Raw genomic sequence first — 16,384 nt, 5'->3', positions numbered from 1 at the left:
GCCTCTGCTGCTGAGCTGTGCAGGGCTCCAAGGGAGTGAGTCCCACTAGCCCTTAGGAATTAGACATGAATAAATCATCTTTCCACAGCACCGGTCCTTTAATCCCAGTGTTGCTCCAAGCCAGCTACACACAGCTCATCTGCAGAGCCAACAGGTTTGAGTCTAGTTCAGTTTCAGAATGAGGAGATGGGGAAAGGATTCTCTGATACCTGTGTGTTCAGCTTCTAGATTCTGGTATATAGATAGATATTGACCAAAGAATCCTGGTGCTGGATGACTGAATGTGTCATAGGTTGGGAAAAATTCCACAAAGATCAGCACAGTACGTTTGGTATTTCAATTAAATATGTTGTGGGATCAACATATGGGGGGAAATTATGATGCTAAATAAGACTTACATTATGAACTCACTAAGACTTTTACTTGGAGTTTAATGCAATACCTGCTGCTGATTGGAATTTTTCCACCCTCTGGGAAAATGTTGATTTTTCACAGAAAATCGCAAATTGATATTTTTCCCTAGATTTTTTGGCAAATGGAAACTTTCTCCTGAAAACTGGATTTTTTTATCACAAACCCAAAAAAAAGTGTTTTTTGAGTTTTCAGTTTCTTTACAGAAGAATCCCAAAACGTTAGAGGAAAGCAGACAGATTCTAGGATTTTGTTGATGGTGGTGTTGTTTAGATGAAAAACCAATCTCCATTAAAAATAACAGAGCTGAAAATTTCCAACCAGCCATAAATTTTACATAAATGTCAGAACATTAATATTGCCTGATAAGAGCTTGATTTCAAACCCATTTATTCTATTTCATCTGTGTGATTTCTCTTTCAAAGGGACAGTTGCATGGAGGTCACAATTAAATAACTGGTGAAGGTGGCAGCACACAGAATATTTTATATGGACTAGTCTCTTTAAACCCCTATTTAGAGTTGAACCAGGCAGCCAAAGCCTGTCTCTCCTGACCACATTCAAGGACATCTGAGAGTTCACTGGGAGTAGAACGCTGATCTCTTGGTCTAGCTCCATGGAGCCATGTTCTCAAAAGTATTTAGGTGCCTAGTGAGACTTTCAGAAGCACCTAGAAGCTTACAACTCATTGATTTCAAGGGGTTTGGAGGGCCTAGATGCTTTTGAAAATCCCACTAGGTGCCTCAATACCTTTAACAATCTGCCCCACAGTCCCTCTCCAAAAGCCCTTACAGTCCTAGTAGACAGAGCAGAGAAAGGGAGGGAAGGGAATCAGAAACAGAAAGAAAGGAAATGATTGGGCTAAGGTCACACAGCATGTCACTAGCAGAGACAAGAATAGAGCTCAAATGTCGGGACAGCCTCTGCACTGCACAGCACAGAGTAAACGATACAACATAGCAATGATGGAGGGATGCTGCTAGCCCATTGTTACATGCAGGCAGAAGTGCAGGTGTGGGTTGTTGCCATAAATCAATTTGGAAGCAGGTAGCAGGCTGTCTAGGCACAGAGCTTGGGATAGAAACAACACAGATGAGCTGCTACATGATACTGGAGTAGTCTACGTCATATTGCCCTACAAAGTGAGAATCAGGCAGTGTTGGTATTTTAGTCTATTAGTTTCATGCCCAAGGTGTGAGCTTGGTGATGGTCGCAATGGGGGATCCTCCCTTGCAAGAATTGTTCCATCATTCATACTGCATTTTATCAAGCTACACCTTGGGCCAAATCCTCAGATCTAGTAAAGTGATGAAGCTCTGCTGAGTTTAAGGGAAGTTACAATAGTGTGATAATGTGATTGACTGATTGTCAGAGGAAAGAAGCACTTACAATACCTACTCGTAAGTGATGGGTTCTGTGCACCTTTGACATTCATATAATGAAATATCAGGAAAAGGAGAAACAGAGCCATTCTCTGTGTCACTCTAATCTTCACCATTGTTCTTCTCATTCCCTCCACAGCCATCCCACAGCGTGCTGAGGAAGAAAATGTCCAACCAAACCACCGTAATTGAATTCCTTCTCCTTGGATTCTCTGACATTAGGGAATTGCAGATTTTACACTTTACTGTATTTCTAGTGCTTTACCTGATATCCCTGCTGGGGAATCTTCTCATCCTCACAGCCATAGCCCTCGACCATCACCTTCACATCTCCATGTACTTCTTCTTGATTAATCTGTCCATACTAGACTTTGGCTCCATCTCTGTCACCATCCCAAAATCCATGGTCAATTCCCTCATGAACATCAGATTGATTTCATATTCTGGCTGTGTTGCCCAAGTTTTTTTTTTTCTTATTCTTTGCTTCAGCAAATTTTGCCATATTGACCATCATGGCGTACGACCGATACGTTGCCATCTGCCAACCACTGCACTATGAGATGGCGATGAACAGGAGAGCTTGTGTCCAAATGGCAGCCAGTTCCTGGATCAGTGGTATTCTTTATTCTGCCCTGCACACTGGGAACACACTTGCGATATCCTTCTGTGGGGGCAACATGGTGGATCAGTTCTTCTGTGAAATTCTCAGCTCCTCCATCTTGCCTGCTCTGACTCATATCTTGGTGAAGTTGTTCTTATTTCTCTTAGTGTGCTTTTATGTTTAAGCTGCTTTGCTTTTATAACTGTGTCATATGTTCAGATCTTCAAAACAGTGCTGAGAATCCCTTCTGAGGAGGGCCGGCATAAAGCCTTCTCCACCTGCCTCCCTCACCTCATTGTGGTCTCCTTATTCCTTTTCACTGCCACCTTTGCCTTTCTGAAACCCACCTCCAACTCAACCTCAGATCTGAATCTCTTGGTGGCTGTTCTCTATTCTATAATGCCCCCAATGATAAATCCAATCATCTACAGCATGAGAAACAAGGAAATGAAAAGGGCACTGAGTAAACTGATAGGTTGGAGGTTATTCAGCAAGAATAAAATGTTGATATTTCTCCACTGATCACAGTTTCATTCTGTGTTTTTTAATAAATATAATCGGCTGATGACATTATTGGCTTCATGAGAACATACTGTGCAACCTGTTTATGCAAAATTGGGTAGTTCCACTGAGAAAAATGCAGACAAACTTAAGTCAAGAAAAATAGTTGTTACTGTACATTTTTATCAAAGCAATTTAGACTGGAATCTATCTATCTATCTATCTATCTATCTATCTATCTATCTATCTATCTATCTATCTATCTATCTATCTATCTATCAACAGAGTCAGGATGAGCTGTACCCTGACATCTGGTGGTGAATTATGGCTAATGTGGCAAAGAATATCAGGGGCTGATCTTGTTTGCATAGGCACACCCACCCTGCTTAGCATCGCCCACGGCAGCCTAAAATGGTCTCTTTGACAGCTGTGGGATCCTCAATTTCTCTGTTATTGGGGCAGGAGGAATAAGTGTGTAACCTGATATCAGGAGGGACTGTGAACCTGTTTTAATGACAGAGGATCTCACCCTCAACTTAGTAGCACTCGCTAGACGAGGGACATGGGTTCCAAAACTCAGTGAATGGAAAGGGGCTGGGGATTGGTATGTGTACCTGATAGTATTGGTCCCTGCAACACCAATGCATCGCATCTTCTCTTCTCTTCACTATTGAGTAGTACAGCTAATTTTGATTTAATTAGTAATCTAGCTAAAAGTTGCTGAGCTGAATTCACTGTGGGCCAATGGTGCACCAGCATCAAGACTCCCCTACTCCAAGCTACAGTCACTAAAAGAGTTAAACTTACTGTGCTGAGTGCTGTGTTAAATAGTAGGGGAGCCTGAAGATATATTGCTAAGCAGCTGACAGAGCAGAGAAGTTTTCAGGATCGTTGGAGTGGCCCACAGACCAGTGAGTGGAGCTGAGCAGGTTGTGGAATGGTTCATCCAGCCCACGGAACAGTGAGCGAGTGGAATGGTTTGCGGGGATGGCTGAAGTGGCTCATGGGTCGGCTGATGCAGTGGAGCTGTTTGTGGTGAAGGCTGCAGCAGAATGCCATGGAGAGGTGGGCAGTTGGCCTCGGACCACGTAAGGTGCACCTTAACACCCTGTGTGCCCCCCCCCCATTTCCACCCAGGCTGGGGTTGTAAAACTCTGCAGATAAACTTTTGAACTTTGGAGTGGCACTGACCAGGGACAGAGACTTTGGGGCTGTTGGACTTCAGGGCGATTGGATTTAAGACCATAAGGGGAAAAGGACATTGCCAAAACTTACTTGGTGGGTTTTTTACTCATGGTTTATGTTATGAATCCTGTTTGTGGTGTTTCCCCAGTATGATGCTACATTGTATCCCTCCATTATTAAGAGGATTTTGCTATATTCAGATGCCATGCTTGAAAAAAGGGAAGTATTGACTCCTAGAGATGCCTGCGGGGTGGTATGTAATTGTCCCAGGTCACTGGATGGGAGCTCGAGCTGGTTTTGCATTGCGTTATTGAAACGGGAACCCCTGGATACTGAACCCGGCCCTTGTTGCTGCCAACTCAGAGAAGCAGAAGGGTAACATATCTATCTATCTATCTACCCATCTATCTACTGCTAGCCATCACCATTCTATGTGATAATCTTGCACATAAAATCAGTAGCATTGAAAAGTTCCTAGTGGGTTCTCTGGCTCTTCTTATTTTTCAGGATAGCAACTCTGACTGAGGTATCAATGCATTTGTTTTAAGTTTCTTCGTTTGTCATATTTTTAGTTTATTGTTGTTTAATTGTTTGTTGTTTTCATTTGTTTCTTTGTTCTAAATGGGTTTGCAGGTGGGAAGGTCTGGAGAGATATTGAGAGTTTGGTTAGACAGGATTTTCAATGTTTGTCTTCTCTTGAGCCTGCTCCTATGTCATCTCTTTGATGGGGTTTTCTGAATGAACTGTAGGTATGCTCCCCACAATGACAAAAGAGAGCAAAAGAAGTTTCTGCATGGCTAAGTTCCTTCTGAAATGATTATGTATATACTGTTGGGAAATTATTGTTTTATTAATGACATGTTTGGAGCCTCAGGAAGCTGTCTTTTATTATTTTAACCTGAAGATGAGCTCCGTGCAGCTCGAAAGCTTGTCCCTCTCACCAACAGAAGATGGTCCAATAAAAGATATTACCTCACTCATCTACTCAATGTAAGAACTGTGTCATTCTTGCTATGGTGCAAAGCCTGTTTTGAAGAGAAACTTGTTCCAGTGTTTTCTAAAGAAAATCTAACTAGAGACAATGAGGCCAAATTTGGATCTCATTGAAGTCACTGAGGTTTAGCCCCTCACCTCAAAGAAATTAGGATTTGGCCGATAGCCTACATGTGAAAAGGATCCAGAATTGGCAACAGACCCCTGGAGAAAGCGAGTGTGGCAGAAATGTAAGGGTCTGATATCCCAACTATCTAAACACAGCATCAGTGTAGACTAAACCCATTGACATCACCAGTTTAATACTGGTGAGGTTCTGTCCCAAAGTCTCTGGGCTCCACTCTGTAGTGACATAAACACTGGTGTAAGTTACTTGTTTGATTGTGAATTATGTTAGCTAGATAGATAGGTAACAAATAATCTATAAAAACTATTGTGTTTCTTTTCCAGTTAATGATTGTCTTTGTCTGCATCATGATTTTCTAAGTCCTTCTTTAGTCTTGTTTAGCAAATATTTTTATGACTATATCTTACTCCATCGCTCATTTACAAACAGCTCATCAAAAGTACTCTGTGTTTAGACTTTGAGATGTTTTGCTGGAATCATTTTAAACATGTTGTGTTTTGTTTCACTGAATAAATGGAAGTATCAGACATAGGTTCCTGAAAAATCAAGGGGCTAATTCTCAGCTGGTTTAACTTGTCATAGCTCTGTTGAAGTCAATAGATCTCTGAGAATTTACACCAGCTGAGGATCTGGTCCAAAAATGCATGATTATGAAATTAAAATTCACATTGAATATTCTGTACAAAGGCCCTGATTCTGCAGCCACTTCAGCACATTCTAAACTCTAAACATGAATGGCCCCATTGAAGGTTTAAAGAAAAACTTATACTTTAATTCCTGTTGGTTATGAGCTAGGATTTTGGATAGGGCTTAAGGCTGACACCTAACTGGTGTTTTCCCTGCCAGCTCAGGACTCCAGCCCCTCGTCTTGCCAAGCCAGACACTCCCATCTGCTCCAACAAAGACCCAGACTCTGAATTACTTACCCCAAAGCTGCAGGTTTACCTGAAAACAGCTCACTGAAGAGTGTTTGTCTTTAGTACTCAGATACCCAACTTCCAATGGGGTAAACTCATAAATTGCTCGTCCGCTAGAACACTGATAGAGAGGTATCCACAAGTTATTTGCTCCTCTAGGTATTAATACATGCTCTGAGTTCATTAATAAGGAAAAAATGATTTTATTAAATACAAAAAGTAGGATTTAAGTGGTTCCAAGCAGTAACAGACAGAACAAAGTAAGTCACCAAGCAAAATAAAATAAAATGTGCAAATCTATGTCTAATCACACTGAATGCAGGTAATCTCACCAGTTCCAGAATGTTCCCTTTTACAGACTAATCTTTTAGTCTGGGTCCAGCAATCACTCACACCCCTTGCAGTCTATGTCCTTTATTCTCGTTTCTTTCAGTATCCTGGAGGGTTTGGGGGGTTGGATAGGCTCTCTCTTTAGCCAACTGAGGACAACATAGAGGGGGTCTCCTCAGGAGCACCGCCAGCTTTTGTGGCGCCCTAGATGGAGGATGGTCCCACTCCCGAAATGCTGCCCCTGACAGAGGAGGTGGAAGGTCTCATCCCCCAAATACCTCTGACGAGCACGATGGCCGAAGATTCAGCTGCCTAGGTTGCCCAATGGGTTGCGCCGGCCCTGGGTCTTCCAAGGGTTTAAATAGACTCTCTCTTCTGGGTATACACCCCTCTCTCCCCCTGTGTGAATCCAGTCACAAAATGGAGATTCGGAATCACATGGGCAAGTCATGTGCCCATGCATGACTCAGGACTTGCAAGTAGCAGCCATTACCCACATGCTACCTTGAATATCCTCAGGTAGACTTCTTATGTGGATAGGCGTCTTCCAAGCTCTTTTGTCTGTTAAGTGCATCCTGACTGAGCACTTAACTTGCACATTCCTTTCCCAAGAAGTGACCAAATGATCTAACTAAGGGTACTTAGAAATCAAGCAAGTCTACAGCCAATGTTCATAACATTCATAACTTCAAATACAAAAATGATATATGCATACAAACAGGATTAATACATTCAGTAGATCATAACCTTTACAGAGATCTGTTACATGGCATATGTAACATAAAACACATTTTAAGCATATTTCCATAGAGCCTTATGGGAGGTACCGTCACAGCGTTTATATGAGAAGAAGAGAGAGAATGTATTGTGAGACAATGTATTGCCAGATCTACACTGGAAAAGTTTTGCTGATATAGCAATACAAATAAACTCTCCTAATGTAAATGTACTAGTAGTTTTGCTGGTATTTTTTACACTGGATCACCGAGAGAAAAAAGTCACACTGCAGAAACATTTTTAAGCTGGTTTAACCATATTTACAGTAGGGATTTTATCGGTATAGATATGTAGCAAAAAAAATCACACTTCCAAGCTGACATTGCTACGAAGGTGAAAATTTCTAGTATAGATCTGGCTTATGTGTTTCTTTTTGTGAGATTACATTATGAATGCAACGTACTGAGACTTGGCTTAAAGTGTGGGTTTGCTAGTCAAGTACGCTGCTCACATGTATTGTTGGCAGTATACATTATTGTGAGTGTATACCTGAGTAGAAATCAATGTGGATGTGCCTTTTCTATTCCTGTGTGTGTCCTTGAGAACATACATGATGTGAATGCAAAATATCATGTGTGTATTACTGAAAAATATTATGTAACTTTTGTGTGTGTTGTCAGTACTTCATCTGAAGTGCAAGTATGCATTATTGTTGTGTTTGTGAATACACAATATTGTGTGTTTATTAGTGAAAAATATTGTGTGATTACATATGTCTTCTGACTGTGAATTAATGTGCATGATTCTATGTGTACATGGTTGTGTATTTATAGGCAAATATTATTTTGTGCATGTGCATGTTTGGAAGTGAACATTAATAATGACTTACAGCTGAGCTTGGTATAAAAAATCAAAAGCTGCTGTCTTCCTGCAGCTCCTAAGATGGTGAAATTTTAGTCCGTTCAAAGATGATGCCTACAGTGCATCATTTTGTCACATGCCAAGTCCAGCTCATTTCAGGAGTTCTTCAACATTTCTATTTGCTGTCTTGTAAATTTTAAAACAAAACTTGCAATAATTATTTTCAAAAAAATTACATATTTGGGCTTTTATTTTCAAGGGAGTCTAAGCAAGTTCATGCAGTAGATAGAAATTCAGAACTTGGTCCTGGTCCAGGTACTCCAAGGTATTACACACTTTGCTCCCATGGGACTTGGTTTTTGGTTTTGCCACTGACATAATTGGTGGTTCTGGGTAATAGCCAATACTTGATGCTTCACAGCAGGTGAAAAATCAACTCATCCAGTGCTGCATATGGAATGTAAATTGTTCTTTATGCCCAGAGGCCAGCTCAGGAGAACTCAGTTCCCATTCAAGCACCAAATTAAATGGTGCCCATGGATGAATTTAATCTGATAATGACATCAACCTCATGATAGCCTCTTATAGAAAGAACTGTCATAACTCAACTCTATAGATAATCGGGAAAAAAAGCTCTATTATTCACTGCTCTCTCTATCTAAAGTGTCTATATGGCTGCCATGACTGCAGTATCTGAGCCAGGAGTGCTCAAAAACATTTTAGCACAATGTTTTCCAAAGGAAAAATTGCAGGGTTCACCAAACAAAATTTTCATAGAAAGTCTTGAGTTTCCTTGGAAATGTTCTGTTCTTCATTTAAAGAAATGAAAACTGGAAAAGCAAGTATTTTTGGTTGAAAATTGTACTTTTTAATTTAATTTAATGGTTTTTGACAGTTGTCAGACAAAAAAGTTCTGTGTTGAGAAATGTTGGGGGTTTTCTTTGACAAAAAACCCAAAATTTTCATGAGGAAAAAAAGTTTCCAGTCACCTTTATTTTAGCCATTAACTCTTTAATATATTTTTCTTCACCTCAACCGTATAAGGCAGGCCAGTACTATTACATCCATGTTATAGATGGGAATTGTTGTCCAGACAGAATGACGTGCCCAAGATCACACAGGAAATCCATGGCAAGACAGGTAGCTGAGCTGGGTCGCTCAGGTTCCAAGTTAGCATCGAAACCAATGGACCATTATTCCTCAGTCACTGCTGTCACGCTGCCTGGAATGGCTCACCAAACCAGTAACAAATGGAACTCTTGGCTCACTGTATTAGTATTACCATGGAGTCACAGACAGTCCCCTAGGCTCTCCAGCCAATCTTACCACCCAGATAAACTGGACTTTAGGATAAAATGTTCTTAAAACAAAAAAATCACATTATAGTAGGTTCCTCCCAACCCCAAAGGGTCAGTCACTTATCCCAGGTCACTGGATACTCTAGATCTCACATCAAAGGCAATGCTGGCAGCCAATTTCTCTAGTAAACTAACTAAAGGTTTATTATCTGAGAAAATAAATGAAAGTTATTGAGAGGTTAAAGCAGGTAAAAGACATTAACAGGTTTGGACAGTCCAAGTCTGTCAGTCCAAAGTGACAGCAAAGATGTAGTAATCTGCTAGTTTTCCATAAGTTTCTCAGGGACACCCAAGATAACTTTGGGGATCTCTGTCTTGCAGCTGAAATGTTCCCTGAAAGTGTCCAAACAGCTCCGAGATACAAAACCATTCACTGGATCCATTCCCATAGCTGTCTTCCCCAGAAAGCAATCTGGCAAGTGTTTCCGTCACAGCAGAGGTTTTCCTTCTGCTGACTAAACACAGACTGGTTCCTATATTCCTGTGGAACACAGGCAAATTCTGCTGGGGAAAAAAAAACAAATATTGCTCCCAGATCTATGAAAATTCATAAAAAGTGTTGTGTATTTGGTTGTCATGGTTTTTGTTCCTATGGCAACTGAATTAGATTATTAGGGGATAGCCCAGCCAGATTCAGGTCAGCTGGTTAGGTGAGCTCCATGTCTGTAAATAAATGGTAGCTTTGTTAGCTGTCTGCTTTCTGGCCTCAAGTGATTTCTTCCTAAACCCACTGCCCCCAAGGTTATAACAAAAAGCTCCAACAAAACTGAATCATGGATCATCTCTAAATAAAAGTATTTTCTCATCTCAATTATTGTGCCCCAGATTTTGGTGAAGTGAGGCACAGAGAGTTGAAGTAACCTAGCTGCATAGCTGGGCTTAGCTTACAAGAATTCTTGGCATTTTGTGACCTATCTCTAGATCCCTGGCTGTACTAGTTACCATTTCAGACTGGGATTTTTAAGTTGTACACACCTTCCTCCCATAGGCTCTTTTGCAAATCCCAGCCTACATTATGTGAAATTCAAGAGACGCCCGGGCCTTGGACGTGAACAAGATAGACACAGGAGCAGGATTACAAAGGCACCTAAAGAAGGAGATAGCTGCCTATTGGGATTGACAATAGCATCTAAGCAGGTTAAGCTCCTAACTCCCACTGAATGACCATGGGACTTAGACAGCTAACTCATTTAGGAGCATTGATCAATCCCTGTAGGTGCCTGTCTCCATTTTGTAAATCTGGCCCATAGATAACATAGAAGCTGGGCTGGAATCAGGGAACGCCGGGGGGGATCATGGGCCCCGTGTTATGTGGAGTTCAGAGCTGAGGGACAGAATGGCTCTTTTGGCTTTATCACCTATTCATCTGTGCATTTGCCTGGGGGCCTCTGCTGCTGAGCTGTGCAGGGCTCCAGGGAGTGAGTCCCACTAGCCCTGAGGAAATAGACATGAATAAATCACCTTCCCACAGCATCAGTCCTTTAATGCCAGTTATGCTCAACGCCAGCTACACACAGCTCATCTGCAGAGAGCAACATGTTTGAGTCCACTTCAGTCTCAGAATGAGGAGGTGGGGAAAGGATTCTCGGATACCTGTGCCTTTAGCTTCTAGATTCTGGTATATAGATAGATATTGACCAAAGAATGCTGGTGCTAGATGACTGAATGTGTCATATGTTGGAAAAAAACTCACAAAGATCAGCACAGTAAGTTTGCTATTTCAATTCAATATGTTGGGGGATCAACATACAGGGGAAAATTAAGATGCTAAATAAGACTTACATTATGAACTCATTAAGACTTTTACTCTCAGTTTAATCAAATACCTGCTGCTGATTGGAATTTTTCCACCCTCTGGGAAAACTTTGATTTTTCACAGAAAACCCCAAATCATTTCCTCCTTCTCCCCTCAGTTTTTGGCAAATGAAAACTTTCTCCTGAAAACTGGATTTTTTTTAATCACACAATCAAAATAGTTTGAGTTGTCAATTTCTTCACAAAAGAATCCCAAAATGTTAGAGGGAAGGAGACAGATTCTAGGATTTTGTTGATGGTGGTGTTGTTTAGATGAAAAACCAATCTCCATTAGAAAAACAGAGCTGAAAATTTCCAAGCAGCCGTACATTTTACATAAATGTCAGAACATTAATATTGCCTGATAAAAGCTTGATTTCAAACCCATTTATTCTATTGCAGCTGTGTGATTTCTCTTTCAAAGGGATCCTTGCGTAGTGGTAACAATTAAATAACTAGTAAAGCTGGCAACGCACAGAATATTTCATACAGACGAGTCTCTTAAAACCCCAGTTTAGAGTTGAACCAGGCAGGCAAAACCTGTCTATCCTGCCATCATTCAAGGACATATGGGAGCTCACTGGAAGTATAACTCTGATCTCTTGGTTTAGCTCCACACTGCTGCCCGCTAAATATAAAGGATGTAAATGGATTTGCAGAACTTACATAACGTAAGACACAGAGCCATGTTTTCAAAGGTATTTAGGTGCATAGTGGGACTTTCAGAATCATCTAGGAGCTTACAACTCATTGATTTCAAGGGGTTTTGGGGGCCTAGATGCTTTTGAAAATCCCACTAGGTGCCTCAATACCTTTAACAATCTGCTCCACTGCCCCTCTCTGAAAGCCCTTACAGTCCTAGTAGAGATGGCAGAGAAAGGGAGAGAGGGGAAACAGAGGCAGAAAGAGGGGAAAAAACTGGGTTAAGGGCACACATCAGGTCACTGGCAGAGACAAGAATAGAGCCCAAGTGTCCCTGCACTGCACAACACAGAGTAAATGATAAAACATAGGAATGATGGAAGGATGCTGCTAGCCCATGGTTACACACAGGAAGAAGTACAGGTGTGGGTTGTTGCCATAAATTAATTTGGAAGCAGGCAGCAGGCTGTCTAGGCACAGAGCTTCAGGTAGAAACATCACAAATGAGCTACTACTTGCGGTGCTGGAGGAGTCTATGTCATATTGCCCTACAAAGTGGGAATCAGGCTGTGTTGGCATTTTAGTCTATTAGTTTGATGCCTAAATTGTGAGCTTGGTGATGGTCGCAGTGGAGAATTTGCCAGAATTGTTGGATTTGGAGTGTGCTTTGTTCCATCATTCATAGTGCAGCTTATCAAGGTACACCTTAAGCCAAATCCTCAGGTCGAGTAAAGTGATGAAGCTCTGTTGAGTTTAAAGGAGATTACACTAGTGTGATAATGTGACTGATTGATTGTGAGAGGTAAGGAGCACTAACAACACCTAGTCATTGTAAGTGATGAGTTCCGTGCACCTTTGACATTCATATAATGAGATATTAGGGAAAGGAAAAACAGGGCCATTCTCTCTGTCACTCTGATCCTGACCATTGTCCTTCTCATTCCCTGCACAGCCATCACACAGCGTACTGAGGAAGAAAATGTCCAACCAAACCACCATGACTGGATTCCTTCTCCTGGGATTCTCTGACATTAGAGAACTGCAGATTTTACATTTTATTGTATTTCTAGTGCTTTACTTGATATCCCTGCTGGGGAACCTTCTCATCATCACAGCCATAGCCCTGGACCACCATCTTCACACCCCCATGTACTTCTTCCTGATGAATCTGTCCATCCTAGACTTCAGTTCCATCTCTGTCACCATCCCCAAATCCATGGCAAATTCCCTCATGAACACCAGATTGATTTCTTATTGTGGATGTGTTGTCCAAGTCTTTTTTTTTGTATTCTTTGCTTCAGCAAATTTGGCCATACTGACCATTATGGCATATGACCGATACATAGCCATCTGCCAGCCACTTCACTATGAGATGGTGATGAACAGGAGAGCTTGTGTCCAAATAGCAGCCAGTGCCTGGATCAGTGGTATTCTGTGCTCTGCATTGCACACTGGGAACACATTTGTGATATCCTTCTGTGGAGGCAATATGGTGGATCAATTCTTCTGTGAAATCCCCCAGCTCCTCCACCTCGCCTGCTCTGACTCAAACATCGGTGAAGTTGTTGCTATTTCTCTTGGTGTGCTTTTAGGTTTAATCTGCTTTGCTTTTATAACTGTGTCATATGTTCAGATCTTCAAAACGGTGCTGAGAATCCCTTCTGAGCAGGGCCGTCATAAAGCCTTCTCCACCTGCCTCCCTCACCTCATTGTGGTCTCCTTATTCCTATTCACTGGCACCTTTGCCTTTCTGAAACCCACCTCCAACTCAACCTCAGATCTGAATCTCTTGGTGGCTGTTCTCTATTCCATAATGCCCCCAATGATGAATCCGGTCATATACAGCATGAGAAACAAGGAAATGAAAGGTGCGCTCAGTAAACTGATAGGCTGGAGGATATTCAGCAAGAATAAAATGTCTATATTTCTCCACTGATCACAGTTACATTCTGTGTTTCTTTATATATATAATCCGCTGATGACATTATTGCCTTCATGAAACAATACTGTACAATCTGTTAATGCAGAATTGGGTATTTACACTAATAAAAATCCAGATAAACAAATATCGAAAAAGTAGTTACTAGAGGTTTACATCAATGTAATTAAGATCAGAATCTATCTGTCTATCTATCTATGCACTTCCAGTCATAACCATTCAATGTGATAACCTTGCACATAAAATCAGTAGCCACAGCAAAGTCCCTACTGGGTTCTCTGGCTCTTCTTATTTTTCAGGATAGTAACTCAGACTAAGGTATCAATGTATTTGTTCTTTGGGGGATTTTTATTCGTTGGATTTTTAGTTTATTTTTGTTTAGTTGTTTGTTGTTTTTATTTGTTTCTTTGTTCCAGGTGGGTTTGCAGATGGAAAGGCCTGAAGAGATACTGAGTGTTTGGTTAGACAGGATTTTCAATGTTTGCCTTCTCTTGAGAGTGCTCCTATGTCATCTCTTTGATGGGATTTTCTGAGTGAGCTGAAGTTTTGCTTTCCACAATCATAAAAGGATGCAAAAGAAGGTTCTGCATGGCTAAGTTCCTCCTGAACTGATTATGTATATACTGTTGGGATATTATTGTATTATTAATGACATGTTAGGAGCCTCAGGAAGTTTTTTTTATTATTTTAACCTGAAGACGAGCTCCTTTCAGCTTGAAAGCTTGTCCCTCTCACCAACAGAAGATGGTCCAATAAAAGATATTACCTCACCCATCTTCTCTATGTAAGAACTGTGTCATTCTTGCTATGGTGCAAAGCCTGTTTTGAAGAGAAACTTGTTCCAGTGTTTTCTAAAGAAAATCTAATTTGGGATAATGAGGCCAAATTTTGATTCCATTGAAGTCACTAAGGTTTAGCCCCTCACTTCAAAAAAATTAGGATTTGGCCAATAACCTATATACACAAGGATCCAGAATTGGCTGACAAATCGCTGGAGAAAGTCAGTATGACAGAAATGTAAGGGTCTGATATCCCAACTCATCTAGACCAGCACCAATGAAGACTAGGCCCATTGACATCATCAATTTAATACTGATGAGGTTCTGGCCCAAAGTCTCTGGGCTCCACATAGTAGTGACATAAACACTGCTGTAAGTTACTTGTTTGGAGTCATTTCCTTCTAGCCTTGGTGTAAGTGGAAAAGTCCCATCACATGCACTGATCTGGTGTTCCATATGCTATCCCATGTAGATCTACTCACTTCCAAGTTGAGAAAGGATCTCAGAAGTTATTAGTATTAGAATACCATCTTTGTGCATGGCTCTATACACTACATATATGACAGACAAAATCAGATCATGGGATTAGACAGAGAGACAGACGGATAGGACCATTTCTTCTCCTAACACATAACCAAATTTAGTCAGAATGATAGATCTCTATTTCATTGAGAATTATGTTCGCTAGCTAGTTAGGTAACAAGAAAGCTATGAAAACTATTGTGCTTCTTTTCCTGTTAATGATTGTCTTTGTCCACATCATGATTTTCTTATAAGTCCTTATTAAGCCTTATTTAGCAAAGATTTTTTATGACTATATCTTACTCCATCGCTCATTTACAAACAGCTCATCAAAAGTACTCGGTGTTTGGATTTTGAGATGTTTTGACTGGATACATTTTAAACATGCTATGTTTTGTTTCACTGAATAAATGGAAGTATCGCACATGGATTCCTGAAAAATCAAGGGGCTAATTCTCAGCTGGTTTAAATTGTCATAGTTCTGTTGAAGTCAATAGATCTCTGAGAATTTACACCAGCTGAGGATCTGGTCCAAAACCTCATGATTATGAAATTAAAATTCACTTTGAATATTCTGTATAAAGGCCCTGATTCTGCAGCCACTTCAGCATATTCTAAACTTTAAACACGAATGGCCCCATTAAAGGTTTAAAGAGAAATGTATACTGAAATTCCTGTTGGTTATGGGTCAGGGTTATGGATAGGGCTTAAGGCTAACATCAAAGTGGTGTCATACCCTGACACTATACAAGTTGCTCTCCTTTCTCAGTCAAATAAAGCCCTGCAATTGGAGCATTGGAATTATTCTCCTTTTCTGGGTTCTGGATTATTAACAAGAAATAACAGTTTATCTGAAAGCCAGAATCTCTGGGTCTTCTCCCTCAAGTCACCAGTCCAGTATGCCCCATCACCACCAACCTCTCCTTCCTGGATGTCCTGCTCAGAAGTCACCTTCTACAGGACAGGCCCAACAAAGAAAGTAACAGAATTACACTAGCTGTCACTTTCAGCCCCCAACTAAAACTTCACCAGCGCATCATCAAGGATCTACAACCTATCCTGATGGACCATCCCTCACTTTCACAGACCTTGGGAGACAGGCCAGTCCTCACTTACAGACAGCCCCCAAACCTGAAGCAAATACTCACCAGCAACCACACACCACACAATAAAAACACTAACCCAGGAACCTATCCTTGCAACAAACCCCACTGCGAACTCCTTCCTCATATCTATTGAAAGGACACCATCACAGGACCTAATCACATCAGCCACGCCATCAGGGGCTCGTTCACCTGCACGTCTACCAATGTGATATATGCCAT

General features: G+C 41.0%; 1 protein-coding gene across 1 annotated transcript; it reads left to right on the top strand.

Annotated features, from left to right (window-relative positions):
- Window positions 1-12,703: 12,703 nt before the first annotated feature.
- On the top strand, window positions 12,704-13,755 carry LOC115644020 (olfactory receptor 14A16-like). The gene has a single exon (XM_030548099.1). It carries the CDS (start codon window positions 12,799-12,801, stop codon window positions 13,753-13,755), a length of 957 nt encoding a protein of 318 aa, XP_030403959.1. The 5' UTR covers window positions 12,704-12,798.
- Window positions 13,756-16,384: the final 2,629 nt, after the last annotated feature.

The sequence above is a fragment of the Gopherus evgoodei genome, unplaced genomic scaffold (assembly GCF_007399415.2).
Source record: "Gopherus evgoodei ecotype Sinaloan lineage unplaced genomic scaffold, rGopEvg1_v1.p scaffold_83_arrow_ctg1, whole genome shotgun sequence".
Lineage (NCBI taxonomy): Eukaryota > Metazoa > Chordata > Testudines > Testudinidae > Gopherus > Gopherus evgoodei.
Note: the sequence above shows the minus strand (reverse complement) of the source record. Positions and strands in the feature narration are given on the sequence as shown.